Here is a 25,310-nt window from a genome sequence, read left to right as displayed (position 1 = left end):
CTCTACTATCCAACCTATGCACGAGGTCTTACAAATATGTATGAAGGGAAAATACAAATATTAGCTTGAAACAAAGCTTCTTTGCCCTACGTAGTTTTCAACAGTAGGCCTCATTGTCCTAGTGCTTTTTGTGTGTGTGTGTGTGGTCCACTCTTAGTTTAGATCTCCCTCATTTTTTTTTTGTCTCGCGAAAAATGGTGCATAATGTGGATATTACACATACATTATAGTGGGGCCACAGTAGTTTGCCACCGCAACACGGAAGTGGGTGATGTGACTATACATACGCAATCCGCTTTCTATTTGATGAAACAACTCTATGATTTTTAAAAATTTACACCATCCATATGCAGCATATAGACATGGCATAAGGGAAAAGTGATACCTTCCAAAGAAAAATCCACTCAACAGTTTCTGTGAGATGCATGTTGGCTGCTGGTGAGTATGTGGAGTTTACCTTCGTGTGTGCGTGAAATTCACTCCATGCATCCCAGCAATGAAGCAGATCCAAGGACTCAAATGCACCACACGACGGGATAAAGAAGGGATGGAAACACACCATTAAAACATTCCTAGGGCTAAGGTGATTAAGGTGATTTGCAATGGGATGAAGCGAAAACACTATTATCAGTCTGATACATAACTTATGTGGCCTGAAGAAGATTTCAACGGTGGATACTCAATACACACTGTTTCTTGTCGTGTTGCGCACTTGGTTAATGGATCTCCTCATATGTGGGAGTCACGTCCAAATATGAACTGTTAAAATTGATGGACGGAGTCGATTAAACTCAGGCATCATGACGGCCCTTTTGAGCTTTTGGTCATTGGAAACTCACGTCCATGGGCAGGGCTGCTAGGCAGGGCTGCATATGAGTCAAGCTAGCTTGAAAAGCTCACTCGACTCAGCTCGACTCAACTTGGATTGACTCGGCTTGAAAGGCTGACTCAAGGTAAGTCGTTTACTAAAGCTCGAGTTGAGTTCAAGCCAAATTCGGCCATGGTGTATTTCAACTCGACTTGAGTCGAACTCAACTTGACTCGAAGCTCGAGCTCGCTCGACTCGACTCGAGTAATATATTTTAATAATATATATTATATATATTACATTAATATTAAATATATATAATATATATATTTAAGTTTAAAAAAAAAAGTTAAAACTTAAAAGTTTTTATTAAAAAAATCCTACCGACCCTACTCGTCCCCATTTTCTCTTTTTCTTTCCCTTACCCTATCGAGGTAAACTCAGCTAAACTTGTCTTGACTCAAACTCGACTTGAAAGCTTTGACAAATAAAACAAACTTCAATGTTGAGTGCCAGGGTGAGCTCGTGTTCAAACTCGAGTATAGCATGGACGAGTCAAGCTAAGCTTGACCTGCCCGGACTCGTCTCGGCTCGATGTACAGCCCCATAACCATGCATGTGTACGACACGTACTTCGTGTGGCACGTGGTCGGTTTGGAAGTGCGAGGAGGGCTTATAGGGACAAAATCGTCCTTTTAACAGAAGACAAGTGCGTAGGCTCTCTCTTTCCATCCCACCACATCCCAACTCCCTGTATAAATCCGCAACTACGCAATTGCCTCCCTTTTCTGTGTGGTTGGAAGCGGATCGTGTTGTGCTCAGGGCTGTGTGGGGCTCACACAGATGTCCGTGACAAATCCAATCCGTCAATCTATTTTGAAAGACCACGATAGGATGGGATTCTAATAATCAGGCAGATCCAAAACTCATGTGTACCATACCAAAAGAAGCAGTGGGGATTGAACGAATGGGATGACAGAAGTTCTGCATCAAGATAATATTTGTTACTACAGTTGATCCGAGTGGTAATAATCCTACGAACGGTTTGGATGGCATATAGACATCTCCGAGAAGGTTTCAAACGGTGGACTTTTATGTTCCCACTGTTTCGTTGGTGTGACCAACCTGAGTGTTAGATCTATCTGATTTTTAAAATCCTGTTATATTGTGATCTTTAAAAACATATGGACGGAGTAGATTTATAACCGATATCTCTGTGGGCCTCACACAGCTCTGGCACAGGTACATCTCTGTGTCGGGGGTCACAGGCAATCCGCTTCCCTGTGTGGCTCCCCTTCAATTATCGGACAGAACGCGAGCGCTTGCGTGCGAGCCGCCAAGCGGTCGTGGGAGTTATTTTCGTTGCCACAACTCCTCTCCCTCTCCCTCTCCCTCTCCCTCTCTCTTCCTCTTTATTTCCGTTTCTTTATCGGACACTTGCGTCTAACGACAATGCCGCGTTTCTGTCGACGTTTACGAAGCAGCTCCTCCTTCCCCATCGCATATAAATAACCCCTTCCGAAACCTAAGTTCTAGAGATTGCTCTCTCTGTCTCTATCTCCCTCTGCTTCTCATGGCTCCGATCCAAATCAAGCAATCTCCTACATCCGCTCAAGCTCTAGCGAGCTCTCAAGACGCTCGGATTCTCGTCCGAGAGACGATGAGGATTAGCGCGAATCTCGCGACGGCTTCTCCTTCTTTGATCGAGGTCGAGAACAGCGGCACAAGGGCGGGCATGAAATTCGGTATTGTGCAGGAGGATTTCATCGATTCCAGCTTGAGAGTCTTGTGTTGTGAGGAGATCAACGGCAGGCGGTGGAAGTACGTGGTGGAGAAGGACGGTTCTGGAAGTTTCTCGAAGGGATCGATCCGTGCTGTTGGGTTGCATGCTCCGGAAGCTCCTGTAAACGTGAGTTAGTATTCTTTTTCACTTTCTGGTTATTGGAGGTGAAATTGCAATTCATTTTTGTTTCATTTCTTCATCCGCTGTACGTAATTTTAGTTGTTTTTGTTTCATTTTTGGTATCTGTAGTTTATTTATCATTAATCTCATTTCTATTGGTTTGTATAGTTGCAATTATCCGTAGTAAATTTTAGTTTCATTTATTGGTTTGTATAGTTGCAATTATCAATTATTGTTCCTTCTTTTTTTTCCTTTCTATTTTGTTGCTACATTGAAAAAAATTGGGATTTGATCTTCTTCTATTGGTGATGGCCTCACTTTCATGACATTGAGAAAGAAAAAGGAAAAAAGATCTCGCTTCCCTTAGATTGTGCGTTGTGTTCCTTCAACTTTCCTGATAATGAACGAGACCCCAAAGTGGAGTAATGTGGTGATGCGATTTCAATGGTGTGATTGGGTTCTCTTGTTTGACAAGAACCATACTCTTTTGTGACGCTTCGGACCAGTACCATTGGATATCGAAAATGAGACAGCATGTCACATTGACTAGTTCTCAAGTTAGCATGTCTAAAAGATATGTTGTTTGGAAGAGGGGAGATTGCGTTTTCTGAACCGAAGCTGTCATTATTGAGTTTTTGTCACTGTAGGGAGGGATAACCTGATGATGGGAATGGGGAAAGAATCTGATGAGGGCGACTCACAAAGTTCTTGGTCGTTTTAGAAAGGGAAGGAGTTTTGACGCACAGGAGCTAGTTAGCATTAGATTTGACTTCCCTTCCCTTCTGTTGAAAGAGGGAGACTGGCGACTAATGATGTCAAAGATCCTTACCTTGATGGTGTGGGTGCGGACGGTGAATTGCTGCGACAAAAAAACTAGTGATGTGGAAGATCTAGTCGTGTCTCATGTGATCCCCAACAGTAAAGATTGAGGAGGTGACTTGAGGAGCATGAGACAACATCACATGCATTTACATGATTGGGTCCATTGCCCATTCATGTGTTTTTTTTTTTTTTTTGGCAGTCATGTAAGCCCTGGCAAAAAATAAATCTGGGCCACTCGTCAGGTGGCCCACACATTTGTTAGATAATCTATTTCTCTAACCATTTTTCATCTTCATTTTGACATGCCCATTAACCCTATTAATTTCATATTGAGACCTTTGGGGGGTTAGTCATTTATGCTATTTGTTACGTTGAACCTGCAGATAGTTTGGTCTTTTGATAGAATGGTATCCATTTTGCTATCAGTCCAGGGGCGGCTCAAAGGGGTAGGCAGGTGAGGCAATCGCCTAAGGCCCCCTAATTATGAAGGCCCTATATCATAGCAAAATTAAAATTTCTTAATTATGAAGGTCCTATATTATAGCAAAATTAAAATTAAGAAGAAGAAAAAAAAGCCTAAATTTTTTGAAATAAAACTTATTGAAAGGCCTACAAAATAGGAACATCTAAAAATTAGTTTACAAATTTGACATCGAAAATAAAAAACAAATCCTAGAAACTAGCACTATCAATAGTAACAGTCTAACTCTACCGTCTCTTTTCAAAATAATAGCATCATTCCCAATAAATTCTTCTCCTAAAACCTAGGACCACAACTACCTACTTTATTGCTATTTAAGGTCTCAAAAAATTAAATTCTGATGTCATTTTTCTAAATTAAATTTTAACTTCATTTTTCTAACAGTTTGGATTTATTTTCGGAATTAAAAGTTTTAAAAGAAGTTGCAAAAACAGAAATTAATACTCCAATTGAAATACTTAATCTAATAAAAGAACTAGATTGTTTTCCAAATTATTTTATTGCATATAGAATACTACTTACCATACCTGTTACAGTTGCATCTGCAGGAAGAAGTTTTTCAAAACTAAAGATTATAAAAAATTATTTACCAACAATTATGTCTCAAGATAGATTAAACGGTTTAACAATTTTATTTATCGAAACTGATTTATTGGGTAAACTTGAATACAAAAGTTTAATTAGTAATTTTGCATTTAAAAAGGCAAGAAGCAAATTTATGGTTTAATTTTGAATTTATTAATTTTATTTTATTTTATTTTTTAAACTAAAAGCCTCATTTTTATGACTTGCCTAAGGCCCCCAAAAATGTTGAGCCGCCCCTGGATATCACCTCTATGGCATCCAGTTATTCCTCACCCAAGAGGTAATCCTGAGAAAACAAGTGGTTGTCTGGCTGCTTTAGCACCCTATTTCAAGATGCAACTTATCTCATTTGATGCATGTAACTTGGGTAGTCCATTCTTTCATGGCACTTCTCCTCGTCCTGTGCTCTTCATTGGTGTACTACTTACCATACCTGTTACAGTTGCATCTGCAGGAAGAAGTTTTTCAAAACTAAAGATTATAAAAAATTATTTACCAACAATTATGTCTCAAGATAGATTAAACGGTTTAACAATTTTATTTATCGAAACTGATTTATTGGGTAAACTTGAATACAAAAGTTTAATTAGTAATTTTGCATTTAAAAAGGCAAGAAGCAAATTTATGGTTTAATTTTGAATTTATTAATTTTATTTTATTTTATTTTTTAAACTAAAAGCCTCATTTTTATGACTTGCCTAAGGCCCCCAAAAATGTTGAGCCGCCCCTGGATATCACCTCTATGGCATCCAGTTATTCCTCACCCAAGAGGTAATCCTGAGAAAACAAGTGGTTGTCTGGCTGCTTTAGCACCCTATTTCAAGATGCAACTTATCTCATTTGATGCATGTAACTTGGGTAGTCCATTCTTTCATGGCACTTCTCCTCTTGTCCTGTCCTATTCATTGGTGTATTTCTTGTAGTATTGGATAGAGTAGAAGTTAGTATTTGTTTGAATTGCTAGGTCCATAAATTTTATTTCATGTGATTTAGAAAGAATGGAAGAACCACAAATACAGTTTTGGCATGCAAAGACCGACACTTGGAATTGACGTTGATGATGTTGCAGGATTTGATGGCATTTGTAAGATCTTATGTGGTACCTGAGGGCTTCCCAGATAGTGTTACTCCTTCATATGTTCCATACATGTCTTGGAGAGCTCTAAAGGTATTCATTTCTCATACACCAGAGCCAACTTTTAAAGGGAACAAAGGGATCACTTAAGCTGGGGGTAAAAAAGAAAAAGAATTGCACACATGCTCTTGTAATTAAGCAGTATGTTTCTGATTTGTTAGAGTCGCATTTCATTGCTTTGATGCTTGATAATATTATTTTACGAACCATCATGGTCTCTGCAGCACTTCTTTGGTGGGGCAATGGGAGTTTTTACAACACAGACACTGTTGAATTCAGTTGGTATGTCTAGAAATAGAGCCACCTCCGGTGCTGTTGCTATCAACTGGATTCTCAAGGTAATCACAATATTCACATGCTTTGCCACAAACAGGTGTAATCTACAATTTGGCAATCTCTTCATGTTTGGATGCAAGCTGTTCAACATTTGCTCCTTAATTTATAGAAAATCCACTCTATCATTTGTTAAAATGTTGTATCTTCTGGTTACTTAATTTCCTGTTGGCTAGATTATATCCTAAGCTTAAACTGTTACGATCTGGTAAGATTCCCAATTCTAACATGAGATATAGTTTTCCTCCCCTCTCTCTTTTGAATTATGAGGGTTTTGAGATGCCTAAAGAGTTATGGAAGCTCTTGAGGGAATTCTGTGAGTCGTTGAGAGGAATGAATGCTCCTCTATTTATAGGCGTGAAACATCCTTGTATGAGCTCCGAGGTTCCAACAAAGGGATGATCTTCTCATCCTGCTGATTTTATTGCACTGCTGACATTCTTTGGATCTTCTCTCTCTTAAAGTATCTTCTGTATTTAGTGCTCTGCTTCACCATTATCATTGAGCATTAATGGCTTTGTGCTCTAGTATGGGAAAACCTCGCTAATCAGCTCAATCCAACTTGCAAAGGCAAATTGAAGTGTCACCGTAGAGGGTGACTGGTCAGAGTCTGAGCTCATCTGTCGATATGTACTGCCGATCCCTACCATGCCGGGTGTTTGATTTTGTCACAAGGTGCCTTGTCCAATCAACCAAGGCCTTTGCCTATCATCGTGCCCCTCAGGCCAATGGCTTGCTCGATGCTCATTTCTGTCAGGTGGTGCTGTGTTAATTGATGGTCTTGCTTCTTCCCTATTAAGGAAAGTCGACATGTCCGAAGGAGGTCGAGGTGTGTGACAGATTGTGCCATGAACAGTTGTAGTTCCTTTGTGGGAATGACAATCATATGACCAACAAGTTGGTGAGCAATTTCAAAAATCTGATGGCACGGGATCACCGGTTGCCTGTATGAGCTTGTTTCTCTGCCAAGTCTTCCTATTGTCTCTTTTATCTTTTTTGATATAACTTTCATATGCTTTTCTTTTGTTTATTAAATTGGTTAATGAAGAAAGAGGAGATAACAATTGGGGTATTTTTTGATTGATGATAAAAAGTTCATTTTAGAAACAATAATGGATGCACTCATTATGGGAGTGGCACATTTGATCCAGTGATAAATGATGCTCACCACATGCTCTTTGGCAAGAGTGCTGGTGATATAGTTTTCCTCCCTTAGAACATGAGAAAAGGAGATACTCAGCAATGAAGCATTCTTCGAAGTTTCTGTTGAATTTTATGAAGATAGGCTTTTAGGGAGCGCTTTCAATTCTGAATGGTGATTTTGAAACTAATGTTCTGCCTAACGGTCTTTCTTGGATGTGACTGGGAAGTGCATTTTGCTGTGCTGTAGTTTTCGAGGAAGACTCTGTCACTCTCCCATTGCTACCTAGTTCGGCATCTGGCATGCTTTTTGGAGTCTTTGGAGTGTGTCCTACAGGATTCTGATATTTTAGCTCTGTCCATGGTGATTCAGATTTTGCATGTGTCCAGGGAAGATGATTTGTTAAAGAATGATCTGGTGACATAGGTGTGGATTCCCAGCAAGGTATTCAATAATGGTAACGGTGGCCGTAACAGCCACTGCCATTACCGTTATGAAGCAGGCAGCAACGGCCTTTTTTTTTTTGTGGAAAAAAGCCTGTATCAGCCCCATAAAGGCCGTTATGGGCATTTTTTCTGTGACACTATAGTTCCTACTGTTACTGTTATGTAACGGCCGTTTTGTAACCGTTTTTGAAAACCTTGATACCCAGAGCTTTGGATTTGGGAGCTATAATGGTTCATTTCTTGTAAACTTGGGTTTTGATATGGCTAAAAGCTCCCTGGTCAGATTTTACCTGGTCAGATTTTACTTTTTTTTTTTTGAAGATTGGATCCAGATTTCCATTTTGGCTGCAGATTATATAATTTCTTTTGAATGTTACATGATGTAAACTCGTTTCTTCAACACCTCATTGAAGTTGCATGTGTTACTTTCCATGTTCTTTGTGTTAAAGTGCTTTTTATTATTATTGTTGTTGTCGTTGTCGTTGTAGTTGTTGTTATTATTGGTATTATTATGTTTTATTTATTTATTTGAGGCTAGCAGTTTCAAGCTGCCAGGCCTTCTGATTTCTTAGAGATTTTAAAGTTAATTTGTTCATATAGGATGGAGCAGGTCGTGTTGGAAAAATGCTTTTTGCAAGGCAAGGCAAGAAATTTGACTATGATCTAAAACAGGTAAAAACATTTGTGAGTCTTTTTTACAGCTATTTTCTATTGAACTTTTGTCAACTTCGAAGTATATTTCCTGCAGAAAAGGAATACTACAAGGTATGATGAGCTTGAAAATTCCTGTGTTTCAGCTTCGCTTTGCGGGCGATCTTTTAATGGAGTTAGGTGCTGGGGTAGAGTTGGCCACTGCTGCTGTGCCGCACCTTTTCTTACCATTGGCATGTGCAGCCAACGTGGTGAAGGTAGGAATAACTTCATACCATGTTGTATACTTTTAATTGAAGAGACTGTGTCCAACTCATCCTATGCCTCATTTCTTGTAGAATGTTGCTGCCGTGACATCAACATCAACTCGTACTCCGATCTATAAAGCCTTTGCTAGAGGAGAAAATATTGGGGATGTCACTGCTAAAGGAGAATGTGTTGGAAATATTGCAGATCTGGTATGTTATTCCCAGACATCTTATCTCCAGGCTGGTTAGTGTAGATTATGACTTATGATTATCAGAATGTTGGTGTTTAGAAGGGCTAAAATGATTGCATGCTAAAGTACTTAGCTTATCAGTTACATGGCCGCTAGGTTCCAATAAATATTTTTATTACTCTGATGGTGTCCCCCTCCCCAAATCTGCTTTTTGCTGAAGTTCTTGGTATATTTTGTTACATTTCATGTTTAACATGCTAAGCGCAAAATCTGAATGTAGGGTCTGTTTTGATTAGCGGAAAAAAGGCTTCAACCGTGGAAAAGGAAATCAATTTTCTCACGTGACATTTTCCCTCATTTGTGAAAGACGAGGACCAAGGAAATTTTCTTTTCCAGTCCACAGGTTTCCTCAGACAAGGGCCATTTCTTTTTCCTCTATAAAACATAAGAAATGAAATTTCCACCCCTTTTGAGAGACTACTCTTACTTTTTGACTACTTATAATTCCACATTTCCAGGGAAACCATGTATGCTAAACAAGCAGGTTATTTAAAGATTCTTTTCCACTCTGTCTATTTCCTTGTTTTCCTCAGATGTGACGTTTTCCTTTTCTTGTCTATTTTTTGGTTTCCGCCAATCCAAAAAAGCCCTTAGGAAGAAACAATCCACACTGGAGGTTGACAAGAAATAGATTACTCCAAAGGAGCTTTTCCACAGTTCTCCTATTCTCGTAATGCTACCAGATGGCTTAACAAAGTGACTGCAGTGCTATGGTGATTGCATTTTTCTGAACGATGGGGAATAACCTCAAACAGAATTTTCAGATTCTAATTAAGTATGAAAGGAGTACCTGCAAATCTGAAAACTTCAACCCTAGTAGCTTTGAGTGGTTGTGGCCGTCGTTCTGGTCCAATATCATCGATAGACAGCAGGGAGGAAATGACTGTGGTAAATGAAGCAGGGAATATAGCAAAACAACAACAAGAAGAGGCAGTAGTAAGGTAGAAAACAACAACAAGAAGGGGAGTGAATCTTGTGGAGTCTCATGGCAAGAAAACAAGAGGAGTCTCACCTATAAACTTCCGTAAGAATCTCATTTTCTAGATTAAATTCCAATCACTGAAAGTCTTGTTCAATACGAATCTACTATATGTCTCTATTCCACTGCCCTGCTAACTTGTTGAATACAATTGATAGAATACTATGAGATTTCATTTGGCAAGGCCCAGATGATAAGCGAAAATTCCATCTCATGCAATGGAATGATGTATGTAAACCAAGGAGTGAGGCACCGGGATTAGAAATTTAGGAGTGATGAATGTGGCTCTCTTGGGTAAATGGCTATGGAATTTGGGTTGGGGACAAGGGGTCTTTGGAGAAGGCTGACATCATCAAGATGTTCTTTAATCGTTGCGGCATAGAGCTTCAATGGTTTGGAAGTGATAATTAGCATGATAGTTGAATTCAAGGAAGATAATCCTTCTAGGTCGGCGATGGGGTTTGGATAAGCTTCTGATCGGATATATGGTGTTCTAACAACCCTCTTGGGATTTTGTTCCCAATTCTGGTCTTCATTGCTTTGAAGAGAGGCCCGTGTGTCCAATTTCTACTAGATGTGGGTGATCATATGCTTTGGACACCTTTGTGCGTAGTACACTTTCAGATGAAGAGTTGGAGGATGTGGCTAGGCTTCTAGAGTTCATTCATCCCAAGAGGTTGCCCTTGGAAGAGTTGGGTTCGTGGATGTGGAGATGGGAGAAGAATGGAGATTCTTGGTTAGATCATTCTAAGATGCTATCATCAATTAAGGAGGGTAGTGGAGGATCCAACGGAGGTGTGGTGCTAAAAGGCCCCTATAGGGTTGTGGTAGGAGAGCCAAGTTGGATGTTATCTCTTGGGCTCTGTCGCTCAAATCTTTTGCATTTGCTCCTGTTTCCCTTTTTATTCCCGTTGGTTTTGTTCCCCTTCTCTTTTTCCCTTTGGTTTTATTCATAATTCTTGGTGAGGGAAATCTCTTCCTCCCTTTTAATACAATCTCATGACTTCTAAACAAAAAGCCCTTCTATTTTAAATGATAAATATCTTCATTGTTTCATAGCATGCCTATTCATGGCTCTATACAACCATAGAATGAGAGTGAGTCCAATTAAGACTGTTGCTGAAATTAACTAAATTTATTTTAGATGATTTGCTATACTAAATTACTAATAAGTGTTTAGAGTATCAGTATCATTACATGTATCAATGATTGGGGATGTGAAAGATGTATCGATATTGTCAATATTATTGCTGGGACTTGGAAAAATATTGCTGATTGAGGGAAACATCAGAAAAAAAAATGGAATTTTTCAGTGAAATTTCAGGAGATGTTAGAAGACATGCTTGCACATTTAGGAATCAAAATATTGCCAAAAGAACTATAAATAACTAGTAACCATCCATGCATCCCTCTATACATAGTACATACAGGATACATCGATCCATCCATCCATGCCATACATTCAACGTCCATCCATTCATTTGTCCATACATATACACGTACATCCATCCATGCATCTATCCATCCATGCATTCCTACATAGAATCATCATACATGATACATTAATGAAACAACTTAATTAGTTTTTCAACATAAATTGATTTTTCTTCCATTTTCTTAATTGAAAATAAGAATAAAGTATATTTTTATTTTCAAAAAATAAAAACTTGTAGCCAATTGATAGATTATCCAGCACTCTTGAATATATGAGATTTCCACATTAATAGTGAAGAACACATTATTTTCCTAATAAATATAATTTTTATTTTTATATTTTTGAATATCAAAAATAATTTTTTTTGAAAGAAGGAAAAATTAAAAATTATGGCAATTGATAAATTGGCCTTCACTGATGAATATATCAACTTTGCAGATATACATTCTCTATTTAAGAGATAAAAATGGAGGAAATTAGGATTTCCCCAATTTCTCCCATTTTCCACTCACATGTTGATTTCTTAGCCATGAATACATGTCAATGCATGAATAAAATTTTAGCTAATCTTAAAAAAGTCATGGATTTCCATTGCAATCCATGCTAACATTTGGGAAAAAAAAAGTTCCTTTGGATTTTTTGTCAGCTTTGAGTTTCGGGCTGTCTTCACTTCGAGTCAAGATTTCTCCCTCAAATCCAAGCTTTGATTCAACGAAAAGCAGGCAGTGGCTGAAATCACCCAGGGAACAGAATTCCAAAAAATCCCACAAAAATGGAGATTTTTTTTTTTTTTTTTTTTTGGGGGTTTTTTATTTTATTAACTTGATTTTCTCAGATTTATGGAAGTATCCCTGGCATCGGTGATATCATCGCGGGCATCACTGATGCCAGGGAACTTTTATGAGAGAATATACCCCAAATATCATTGAGTCGATAATATTGCCAAATATCGCTGATAATATTGAAAATATTGGCAATAAAAGAGAAATGACACAGAAATTCAAAAAGTATGGTTCTAAGAAGCTTGTGGTTTGTGCTTCCCTTGTTGTCACATGTATGCGACCACGTGTAGGGCCCACAAAATGATCTTCATACTATTTTGGGCCATCTGATCATCATTTTGGGGCCCATATATTGATCCAGACTGTAGGTCATGCTTCTGGAGCAGATTCAATGATAGCCTTATCTGCCAATCATGCAGGCAATGAGGCCCACTCTAGCCCTGTTTTGATGGCTGGATATTTTCCTGCATCACTAGTGAAATGCTTTTGATGTTTTAAATCTTTTTAGGCTGAGCTGATTGTCTTGGAACAAGTTAGTGATAAAACTGCATCATTTTTTAATTAGACTATTGGAGGGATCACACACTCTTTCTATTCACCAGACTGTTCCATTTATCTAATATAATTTCACGTTTACCTGATCAAAGAAAAAAGGGAGCTGAATTTTATAGTGCAAGATTTGCCTATAGCCTCATCCTGCCAGTACTGAATTATATAGTGCAAGATTATAATGAATACTTCAAACTTCAGGAAATGAAAAATGAGTTACAAGTAATCTAGGCTATACTAGAACTCTTGATTAGCCTATAAATCGAAGAGCTCCGATCTATTCATTATAAATTTCAACTGCATCAGCTTCAGTCTGTAGCTTTGAATTATCCAGGCAACAAGGCTGTATAGCCATGGTTAGTGGTAAAGAAATCGATGATGTTTGTACCATTGTTTTCAGCATCGATAATATTGGCCAATATTTTTTGTGTCGCAGGTGCTCGATACAGAACAACCAGGGAATTCTAAGATTCCCTGGTTTCGCCGATTATATCGCATTGTTAACGAAATGGTCTTCCATAACGGTAATGGTGGCCATAACGGCCATCACTGTTACCATTACGACATGGGCCGTAACGGGTATTATGGATTTTTTTTTATTTTTTATTTTTAAATGTTTTTGAAAAAAACCCTTACAGGGCCATTACGCCTGTTATGGGCCATTTTTTCCATTACAGCTGTTATGACCCTGTGATGCATAATGGTGGCTACTATTGCCTTTACGTAACGGCCGTAATGGCTGTTATGTAACTGTTTTGCATACCTTGGTTGATGATATCACATGATATTTTCGAAATATCGCGAGATATCTTCTGGATTTCTTTATTAAGTCCCCTGATATCATCATTACATGCGAGACAATACCGAGGCAGCACATGGGTGGTAAAAACTGACAATTTGAAAAAAAAAGGCATTTTTCTAGGGATTATTTTGGGAAATCTCTTGTTGGGATGTAGTGGGCACAGATGTATGTTTGTTTCTTTTTTTGGTTTTTGTTATATTGTTTGTGTTTTGGTACTTGTATTGTATGATTTATGAATTATATGTACTCTTTTTTGATAATTGCATCACTTCTATCAAACAGTGCTTAGTTTGGGACCTTATATTGAGGAACTTATTATGGATTCTTGTTTTTTGTAATGTCTTGAGTTTTAAGTGTGTAATCATGTCCCTTTTAACATATTCTGAACCTTCATTGAAAAATTCCATCATTTTCCCAATGTTTCGCTTAGAGATACATTCCCTGATACATGCAATATTTTCCATGTGACACCAATATTGTGTTTCCGTATCCCAAGGGTGCAATGCATGCATCAATACTGATACTGAAAACACTGGTTTACCATGCACACACACACACACACACACACACACACACACATATATATCAAACAGCAGAGAACATTATTAGTTCTTTCTCTAGCAGATAAGATACTCAGTTTCAGCTAGCGAATGAGATACTCTGTTTCAGCTGTTGTAGTGATTTCATCTTGAACTTTCTGTCATGTGAAGCTGGGGACTGGACTGAGCATCATGATCTCAAAAAGAAACCCTTCCTTGGTGACCACTTTTGCACTGCTGTCGTGTGGATATGTTCTCAGCTCATATCAAGAGGTTTGGCTTGCTTACTGTGAAGTACTAATTTTTACTCTCTCTTAAAATTTGTTAAAAACTGCTCAATGTTGTCAATCCATGTGTTTTTTCCAGGTGAAGTCTGTTGTGTTGCATACTTTGAACAGGGCAAGGTTCACTGTGGCCGTGGAATCCTTCCTTAAGACAGGTTCGTTGAGTCTTTTTGCTTGTTTACTGGACATAAAACCTGTATAACCAGGACATTATGCTTCTTGAAGATGCTATCTTGGAGGCAAGTATTGGGCACACTTTTTTTTTTCCCCTCTCCCCTTTTGAGATAGGTACTCTGGACTCGAACCCTAGGCCTCAATGTTGAAACACCCCCTTTCTACCATTGAGCTACAGGCTTGAACCCATTAACTTGGTTGAGTCAGTGTTGGGCACACATGACTCGGTCGTTAGTTGAAAACATCAGTATCAGCTTTTTGGGTTTTACCGAAGTGACAATATAACGTACAAAAGCCAAAGTATCAAGGTCAACTAAAATGTTGTTAGAAACATGAGAAGTGGTATTTCAAGGCCCTTCCAAGGCACCGATGATGAATAATCCTATCGTTTCTTCATCTCTCGCAGGTATATTGGCATCTTTTTGACAACAACACAATGGACATCTATTCATACCCATCCTCTCCACGCTTTTAAAATCTTTACTTATCCATTGTACAGAACCTGCAAAATCAACTCAAACCTTTTTTTCCTCCTCCGTTTGCCTAACCCAAATCCTAACCCTAACCCTGATCACCCTCTCTGGCCCTAATTCTCCCTATCTTTCTTCTATAGCATGGGTTTTCCTCTGCTACTTTGTTTTCCATGATTTCTTCTTTTTCTTTCGATTGTAGCCACTTCTCATCCCCACTTGGACAAGCTGCTGAGTTCTCCATCGAGTGGTTCGAGTAGAGAGACATGACTGATTTCCCAAGTCATTCTTTTTGCTTTTAACATTAGTTTTGGATTTTCCCTATTTCTTATGGCTTTGTTTGCTCTTCTAATCTGCAGGGCACGTTCCCTCATTAAAGGAAGGGAATTCAGTGGAAAACATCTTCACTCTTCCATGGTCAAAAGACCGACCTATTGTTTTAGGTACGTGGTTCACAGTTGTTTCTTATGTTTTTTTTTTAATGTCTGTCAAACTCATGTCTGTCTGGACTGTTTTGCAGGACCGAGATTTAGAGATGCCTTTCAAGAACCGGCTTCATTCCTCTCGATCGAACCCTTGTTTGAGGTATCCTTAGAAACCTCCTCTGTACAATCTTTCAAGGAAACAGCATTCTTATCTTTGGGGGCGTAACGGTGATACGGGGGCGTAACAGCCCGTAACGGTGCAAAATTTTTTTTTCGTCAAAAAAATATGAAAAATATGGATTAAATCCGGAATATTCTAAGCATTCCAAATATGCATTCATTTATAAATTGGAACATGTTTATGGTGGTGTAACGGTCCACTCTTTGGTGAGAAGTTGTATCAGACTGTCTGATGAATTTATGAACCAGATAACCTGAATTTGACTACAAAATTCATATATTTAATTTTCTAACTATCTACTATCAATGATAGATATATTAGAATGAATGTAATATGAAAATATCTTACATTTAGGTGTTTGCAATTATTTTTGAGGGCCAAAATTCATGCGTAAATAGAAAAAAATATAAAAAAAAATATAAAATGGCACCCCAAATATGTAAAATGCACATTAACATGTTCTACTATGATTAACACATCATATGACATCATTAAAACAGCAAAAGAATCATTAAAAAATGATTTTTCGAATTTTCAAAAAAAGGGCCGAAATAAATGCGTAAATAGAAAAAAATATTAAAAAAAATATAAAATGGCACCCCAAATATGTAAAATGCACATTAACATGTTCTACTATGATTAAGATTTCATATGACTTCATTAATACATCATAAGAATCATTAAAAAATGATTTTTCGAATTTTCAAAAAAGGGCCGAAATAAATGCGTAAATAGAAAAAATATAAAAAAATATAAAATGGCACCCCAAATCTGTAAAATTCATATTAACATTTTCTAATATGATTAAAACATCATATGGAATCATTAAAACAGCAAAAGAATCATTAAAAAATTATTTTTCGAATTTTCAAAAAAAGGGCCAAAATAAATGCGTAAATAGAAAAAATATAAAAATATATAAAATGGCACCCCAAATCTGTAAAATGCACATTAACATGTTCTACTATGATTAACACATCATATGATGTCATTAAAACAGCAAAAGAATCATTAAAAAATGATTTTTCAAATTTTCAAAAAAAGGGCCAAAATAAATGCGTAAATAGAAAAAATATTAAAAATATAAAATGGCACCCCAAATCTGTAAAATGCACATTAACATGTTCTGCTATGATTAACACATCAAATGGCATGATTAAAACAGCAAAACAACCATTAAAATTTGATTTTTCGAATTTTAAAAAAGGGGCCAAAATTCATGCGTAAATAGAAAAAATATTAAAAAATATATAAATGGCACCCCAAATCTGTAAAATGCTACATTAACATGTTCTACTATGATTAACACATCAAATGAGCATGATTAAAACAGCAAAACAATCATTAAAGCATTTGATTTTTCGAATTTTAAAAAAGGCCAAAGTTCATGCGTAAATAAAAATCTTTCTTCTATAGCATGGGTTTTCCTCTGCTACTTTGTTTTCCATGATTTCTTCTTTTTCTTTCGATTGTAGCCACTTCTCATCCCCACTTGGACAAGCTGCTGAGTTCTCCATCGAGTGGTTCGAGTAGAGAGACATGACTGATTTCCCAAGTCATTCTTTTTGCTTTTAACATTAGTTTTGGATTTTCCCTATTTCTTATGGCTTTGTTTGCTCTTCTAATCTGCAGGGCACGTTCCCTCATTAAAGGAAGGGAATTCAGTGGAAAACATCTTCACTCTTCCATGGTCAAAAGACCGACCTATTGTTTTAGGTACGTGGTTCACAGTTGTTTCTTATGTTTTTTTTTTAATGTCTGTCAAACTCATGTCTGTCTGGACTGTTTTGCAGGACCGAGATTTAGAGATGCCTTTCAAGAACCGGCTTCATTCCTCTCGATCGAACCCTTGTTTGAGGTATCCTTAGAAACCTCCTCTGTACAATCTTTCAAGGAAACAGCATTCTTATCTTTAGCATTGACAATTTCTTTATTTGTGCTGCAGAGAGAAAAATACATGGTAACCTATAATCCTTCAAAAGGTAATGTTTATGCATTGCTGAAAGATCAAGCAAAGTCCGATGATATTCTAAAAGCGGCTTTCCATGTGAGTTTAGCTCCTGTATATTGCTTGGTTCCAGACAAAAGCTCTGGTCTTTTTATGTGTCACTACAATCTTCCGATGTTGCAGGCTCATGTACTTCTACATTTCATCCGTTCATCAAATCAGAAGCAGGCTTCAAGGGAGCATGGTGTCTTGGACCAATCAGATTCTGAAAGATCCTTATCAACCCATCTCATGCCTACAACTGTTGATTTTGCGTCTCAGATTGCTGAGTCTTGCAATATTGTTTCAACTTCATATGTGCTCTTTAAAAGGAAAGCTGCAGAACAGGTGCTCTTGAACAACCATGCCTTTCTATGTTACTTCAAGGTAGCCATGAGTGTTGGACCCTAATGCAGGGTCTTAGACATGATGGCTTTTGAGATGCCTGATATGCTGGTGCATCTATCTTAAATATATAGCGTAAGAATACTGAAAGATAAGGAAAAGTCAGAAAATACGAAAAATTAGTATAGTTACCATGCAAGGTAGACTTGAAATGCACTATCAGATGGGAATTCTATGAAAGCCATCGAGTTGATTTGTCTGTCCAGTTATATTTTAATATCATCGTGTGAAGATGATTTTACACAAGTTATGGATTTTGTAGAAGTTATTCAGAAAAATAGGCAGCATGAAAACTATGTAAATAGCATATGAGCTATGCAAAATGATGAAAAATGATAAGGCTCTTTTCTTACATCCCGGGTGACGTCTTAGAGAGCAATTTGATTTAAAAATAAATCGTCCTTGTCAAAAAGAAAATAGGGTCATGTCCATCACATGGACATGTGCGCAGTTAAAAGAACGCACAGCATTTTATTTTTTTTTTAAATCTTTAATATTTCCTGATTGGCCATTAATATTGAAACAGCAATGGATTTATTCTTTCAAAGCATCATCGTCTTATTTTTTGCAGGGATGGGTGATGTCAGAGTCTCTGCTCAACCCTGGGCGAGCTCGCCTTTGTTTACTGCAGACTTGAAAGCCTCAGAAAGGTTTTGCTTTCATGCACTTTCGAGCTGGGATTTGGAAGGTCTAGCCAAAAGTTGAGATGTGGGGCATATGCAGACTCTCGCATGATATCCAGCCGTAGATATTGCTGATCCAGTGCAGTTGGTCTTTTCTTCCTTTGCTGTATTCAATCACTACAACACCCTTGCCATCTGCGCTCTCAACTTCACAAGCATGTCCATTCTCCAATGTTCAAAAATTAATTGTTTCCATAAGCTGTAAAGAACATTACGAGTTCATGAGTCTTTTGGTATACATGAAGTCTAGGGTTAGTGAGTTTCCAGTCTCTTATATGGGTAGACACATTTTGCTTGTGAGCCATTTTGTTATATACAAGACTAGGGTTAGTGAGTTTCCAAAATCTCATGTACCAATGTTACTGTACACATTGCTTGTGAGCATTCTGGTTTTACAAGTTAGAAGTGGGAAGTTTTGTTGTGCAGTTTCTTGGAACCTTTATCTCAGTGGCAATACTGAACTGTGCTTATTAGCCAGGAAGCATCCCGCTGCATTTGAAGCTTTTTACCGTGAGGGATTTGGCGATGTAGAGATGCAAGAGGTTGAAGGATGGGAGGTAAGTGCTCTTTGACTCAACACAGATCTGGTACTTTGAAATACTCAGTCAACTGTCCGAGTACTTGACTGATTCTTGTCAAATGGCAACGAGTCCTCAACTCATCATCAAATCCTTGAGTTTTAGAATGTTGCTTTCACAGCGACATCTTCAAGTTAGTAATAGGAATGTAGACAACTGTTCATCCTTTTCTCTCCTACTCACGTTCTCCTTCAATTACATAACCAAATGTTTTTCTTTGGATTTGGTATTTAAGTCATGGGGCAGTTCTGGCGGTGTTAATAATACAACTGTTAATAATATTCATTCTGAGTGTTTTTTTTTTTCTTTTCTTTCTAAAATTGCATATGTGAGTTTGATCTTTCTGCTTGCTTATCTCCAAATTGTAATTTCTTTTTTTAAAAAAATAAAATAAAATAAAATCAATTTTGGCTTAGAAGATCAGTGTGTTGCTGAACGACGGGCCAATGTTGGTTAATCAGCTGGAAGAGTGCGCGAAACCTGCAGTGGTTGTTTCACACTTTGCAGCCCATGTTACTTGTTTCATATGCCTTCTGCAGTGGAATAAAATTTGGTACTGGTAGGCCCACTGTAGAGGTGCATCAGGTGGGCCCACTGTAGATGGCCTGGCCTAGGAGTCCGGCTGGTCATCTGGCGCGGTCGACACATATATGTGATTTCTTTAACGATAAATTCATTTTTCTGCATTGTGGCCTATATGAGAGATGACCGGCCTTTATTTACAGCTACCATTTTGTACATATACACCCCTTCCCTTCTGCTGCAAAACGTAAAAGGGTTCTACATGTTAGAAAATGGGCCCGACTAAATCATATATCCCTTCGGTTTATATTCCTATTGGATGGTTTATGTCCCGCACTGTCAAACGCGACATGGCATTTGATCAAAGATGTGCTTTTGGTAGTCCAGGATACGAGCTATTGATCAGGTGGGTCCCACTGAAAATGCACTGGCAGAAAGTAATAGTCTTTTTTTTTTTTTTGAGCCACCTATATTTCTCAAACATGCAAGGCCCGCATGATGAGTGGGCTGTCCAGGCCTGTGCCTGGCCTGTTCATGGGAGGCCATCATGAATGGGCTGGGTCTCAGATGCAGTGGAACTATTGTCACGTGTGCTATGAGTCCCCTCATCAGTCCATGCTTAGGTAAAAAAAACTACTACTTTGGTTCCCTCTTCCAGCTTTGGGCTAGCACTGTGCTGAGCTTGAGCTTGTGGTTGGACCTGGCAATTAGTTGGGCTGGACATGGCCTGGCACGTGTGCTATGAGTCACCTCATCAGCCTGATTTTATTTAGCACTGATGGATGGTTTGGGTATTTGGATAGTGGACCCAAGCTCCCGACAGCTCATCTCATGGGCTGAGCTGGGCCTAGACTCAGGCCCTTTGAACATGGACTGGACTTTGCACCCAATGTACCATGCGTACTAATTGCTTGATTCCGTTGGCATGCAATGTGCATGCCTGTTTTACATTTACAGGTTCTCATATAGCTGTAAACAGAACCCCATGATGGAAACATCAAATACTGCCTATGTTTTGCTGTAATAATACCTCTACTTTCAAAACAAAAAAAAAATTTCTTAATTAAGTAGCCTAAGGAGAGGGGGTCATTAGAATTGGATTAAATGGGAGCGAAGGGGAGGAATTGGGAGTAAATGGAGGTAAATGGCCTCCTGAGGTGCGTTGGAAGCAGATTGTGTCCTACCATGCCCGTCTCTAAGTAGGAACGTGCAGATCTGTGTGGCGGTCCACCGTGATGTATCTGTCCATCCTATTTCTCATATCATTTTAAGGTATGAGCCCAAAAATGAGGCAGATTCAATGCTCAAGTAGACCACAATCACCTTGTGTTGCATTAAATGCAAGAGTCATTTGTGGTGTGGTCCACTCAAGCATTGGATCTGCCTCATTTTTGGGCTTATACCTTAAAATGATATGAGAAAAGGGATGAACGGCGTGGATAAATTGATACATTATGGTAGGCCCCCACATAGATTTGCCTGTTCCCTACTAGAAGAGGGTGGGGGTAGGAGGTAATTTGCTTATGGGAGTAAATGCATGAAAATGAAATTAATAGGCATAAATAATTTGTTTGAATAGGAGTAAATGCATGAAAATGAAATGAGCTAAGATTAAATATGCCAGCAAATGAAATCTGAGAAAAGATTTGGAAGTAAATGGGCGTGAAAGACACTTTTGAACAAAGCCTAATTATACTCCGAAATAATTCAATTATTAACTATATTACTAAAATAATACTAATAGAATGATAAAAACCATCCAAAGGTTGGGCGTCTAAATGTTGGTAAAAAACGTTGGCAAATTGCTTGTTTGTGATCTTTATGTTTATTGCTCACCTAAAGTTCAAATTTTTTATTTTTTTTAAAAATATTTTACTAAGTATATTTTTTAATTGGATTATTGCAATCATTTTGTCAAATATCATACATGTCCAATAATTTAGGATATCACATATGTTCCTATGAGTATATTAAAAAACTCAAATGCATTCCAATTCTCCATTTACTCCCTTCAAACAAAATATTTAGAGTTCAATGCATTTTATTTTACTTCCATTCAAACAAAATTGTGTAACTCATTTATCCTCTAATTCATTTACTTTCAATTTCATTTTGAATTCATTTACTTTAAATTTCATTTCCCATTTACCTCCTATTACAAGCTCTCATATGATCTCCTTGCTCTCGGAGGAGTTCATCTCCTTCGATTAACTAAGAAATCAAATATAAAATTCAACACTCAGCTTGTTGGAGTAACTAAGAAATCACTATGCATGTGGACCATTGAGTTGCAAATGACCCTAAATAAAAAAAACCTCATGTGGTTGTGATTTTTCCTATCCAACGGTCTGTGTTGATCATATCGCGCGGGTTCACTTGGGCTCCACAGACTATCAAACGCTAGTAACCTCCGAAGAATTGGCCATTTAATAGGGCTGTGTGTGTTTTAATATTGCTCAGAAAATAACAGTAACAAATCAATAACTGCCCATTCAATGAGGAACTATAGAAAACTTTGATACTCTGGCAGAGTTTGATGGCTGATACACAGGCACTAAGAAATTGTAAACGTGGCATAAAATTAACTCAAACTAACCATCTAAATGTTAATACCCACTTTCTATAGACCGTAAACAGAAATTGAGTGCAATTCAATTACTTAAATAATTGATTAGCATACATTCATTGAACGGCTGAGATGAAAATAGCCAGGGTTAAGATTGTTCAATTTGCGCTTATCAATTATCTGTAGTGGGTCCCGCAAGTTGGACAAGTTTGATGCGAGTTGATCCATCCATGCTACGCGTGGAAATTGTAAATGACTGAGTATCAACTTTCGCACTTTCCAGAGTATCAAATAAGCTTGTCCGCCCTGTCAATTAGCTCAGGCAAGGTTTGAAAACACCATGTTATAACGTCATAACAACCCACTGACGCTGCTTTTCCTTTGTACGTAGCTATTATTGAGAAAATAATGATGTTTATTTTAGTTGCATGGCGCAATTACTGTCACAAATCTCATTTTTGCCAATTTCCAGCTCCTGAGTTTCTCAGGACATTTTAAGATCTTGATGTTTTTCTCACACGAAATTCTTCTCTGAAAATAAAATATTTAAAAATATTATTACATACTGCTAAATAATTATTAAATAAAACCCTGAGATTTTTAAGTATTAAACGAATTATTTTAATTTCTAAATGATTTTTTTTTCTGCTAAAATCACAAAAACATAAAAACTGCAGAGATTTTAGAATATCACCAAATTTTCACAATAATATTGTCTAATAAAAATTCGGTGAAAATAATTTCAAAATCTCCCCCAACAAGAGGAACAGATGGTGTTTAACAGATTTTTTCAAAAGAATCTTTAGAGATTTGTTTTTTTCCCAAAGAGCTTTCAAATTGCCACATGGCATATGATTCAGCACTCCCAATTTAAAAATATTTTCATGAAATGTTTGTTGTCCTATGCTATTTTCAACGTTCTTAAAAGAATTGCTGGGACATGGAAAACTTTTGAATGAAATAATATACTTTTCCTTTGTTTGGGCAAAAAAGGTAATGTTGAAAAATCAGATTTTTGTTTTTCAGCTTTTCCCAAAAAAAAAAGAAGGAAATTTGGAATCCAGATTCAAACAAACAATAGAAGGAAAATCGAAATCCATGATTTTTCATTTTTCTAAGGGTTTTATGAGATTTTGTGCATGCACTTTAATCTTCCTTTGTACGCAAATACATGAAAATAGTTGTACTTTAATCTTTTTTATATATACAAATACACAAATATTATTCTGAAAAAACACCAGTGATCAATGTAAGACAAGTAAACTAAACAAAAAGCCAAGAGGCCAAAATAAATAAATAAATAAAACAAAAGAAGAAAAAAAACCAAAAAGAAGAATATGGCCAAAAATTTCATGGCTAAAAATCAATCTTTCTATGAAAGTAGCATGTTAAGATACAAGCTATTTACTAGCGTCTGATAAAACCTACTCATGACTATATTTGGTAGTTGGAATCTTTCATCACATGGCTTTTAAGTTGAGTGCCCGCCCACAAACCCTAAAGTCATGTTGATTGACAATTCTAATGGGCATATTGTAAGAATCCTATAAGGTGGGCCTTTTGATCAATGGTCTCGATTATTCTAAGAGTTGGATAATGTGATCAAGTTTACCAATGAGCTCCATTAGATTGTGATACATTTAGAAATTCATGTAAGGGGTGGAGTGCTACAACTGTAATATACACACAATGTTTTAAAGGAATTAAGATTATCAAATTCATGTGGAGCCATATGGAGAGGAGTTTTGATAGGTTTCAAACTCATCTACATTCTGTAACTATAAAACTAGGCTGGGTCTTCAATCCAACACCATCGACAGAAGTTACAGTCACATTACAACTTCTCTAAAAGGGTGTAAGGAGAGGAAGATCTCAGCATCCTATCTCTCGCAATGGCGTCATAAAAAGGTAAGCCATCTAGCCCCTTTAGTTCTCCATATCTAATGCACAATGAGGTCTTTTGGCAATTCCGCATTATCAAATCTTACAATTGTTATCAGAGCCAATAGTGTATTAGGTATGGTGAATCTATAAGGATTATCGCATCTTATTTAAATTCCTCTGAGCTAAATCTATGTTCTGATCCAAGTATAAATAAACTCAGATCAAGTTGTTGGAATTCTGTTTCGTATTTTATTTGGCATCCAGCAATTACAGACTTACAGTAGTATAGACTGTTGTGTAGGAGATGATAATAATAAAAATAAATAAATAAATAAATAAAATGTTTGGAGGTTCTCTATAAATAATAAGAGCATACATTTCAAAATTGAGAAGACTAGCTCTCTCTTGGAAACTTAATTTTAAAAGAATTAAAATATTCTTTTTATATTTTGAAAATAATCTTTTATTAAAAATTATGTTGTAAAAGAGCAAGTGGTTAGATGGAGATATATTGAGAGACTTAGTGAGTAGAGCCGCACATGAACCAAGTTAGCTTGGTTAACTCCCTCGACTCTATTTAGAAAAGCATGACTTGACTCGGTTCGAAACTAGGTTTGAGTCGAGTTGAGCCGATTTTTTTAGCTCGAAATTTTTTTGAGCTGAGTTCGAGTTAGGCCAAATTGGACTCGACTCGGCTTGGAACTTGACTCAATTCGAATTAATTCGATTCAGATCAATTTACTTAATATAAATATTTTATATATATTTATATATTTAAATAAATTATATTATATATATTAAAAACTTTAAAACCAAAACTCGAACTCAATTCGTAGGCTCGAACTTGAATTCAACTCGAAAAATCGAGCTTAAGATTGGCTTGAACAAGCTCGAGCTGCTGACCAAGTTGAGCTGAGTTGCCCAATCAGGCTCAAATACCGAGCCGAGCTGGACTGAATTCGAGCTGAGGCCCAGCTTGACTGGGTTCAATTTTAAGGTTGGTTTTCCTTTTCATATGCAACATCGTCTAACTTATACATTCCATTTTCTATTTTTCTATATCTTGTTTTCTTGATGGATAAGTCCTGCGTGGCTGCCATTAGCCATGAAATAGCGTGCCCAATGCTTCTGTAAGGTAAACGACTTAACGTGTATGAGATTAGAAGGGATTAGGTGGGATGGGATTCATCTGGTCCTGTGCCAATTCCAGTCCATGTTTGGGAGGAATGGAAAAAAGCTTGGAATTTGATAAGATGGAATT

General features: G+C 37.3%; 1 protein-coding gene across 1 annotated transcript; it reads left to right on the top strand.

Moving 5' to 3' along the window:
• The first annotated feature begins 2,202 nt into the window (after positions 1-2,202).
• On the top strand, positions 2,203-18,924 carry LOC131236662 (protein root UVB sensitive 6-like). The gene is made up of 13 exons (XM_058233980.1): positions 2,203-2,717; positions 5,669-5,767; positions 5,959-6,072; positions 8,255-8,326; positions 8,452-8,562; positions 8,644-8,763; positions 14,062-14,163; positions 14,257-14,329; positions 15,178-15,261; positions 15,339-15,403; positions 17,370-17,471; positions 17,556-17,759; positions 18,388-18,924. The coding sequence occupies exons 1-13, from the start codon at positions 2,382-2,384 to the stop codon at positions 18,451-18,453; spliced, it is 1,548 nt and encodes a 515-aa protein (XP_058089963.1). The 5' UTR covers positions 2,203-2,381; the 3' UTR covers positions 18,454-18,924.
• The last annotated feature ends 6,386 nt before the right edge of the window (positions 18,925-25,310 follow it).

Source organism: Magnolia sinica, chromosome 2 (genome assembly GCF_029962835.1).
Source record: "Magnolia sinica isolate HGM2019 chromosome 2, MsV1, whole genome shotgun sequence".
NCBI lineage: Eukaryota > Viridiplantae > Streptophyta > Magnoliopsida > Magnoliales > Magnoliaceae > Magnolia > Magnolia sinica.
The sequence above is the reverse complement of the archived record's forward strand: the minus strand, read 5'-3'. Positions and strand labels throughout refer to the sequence as shown.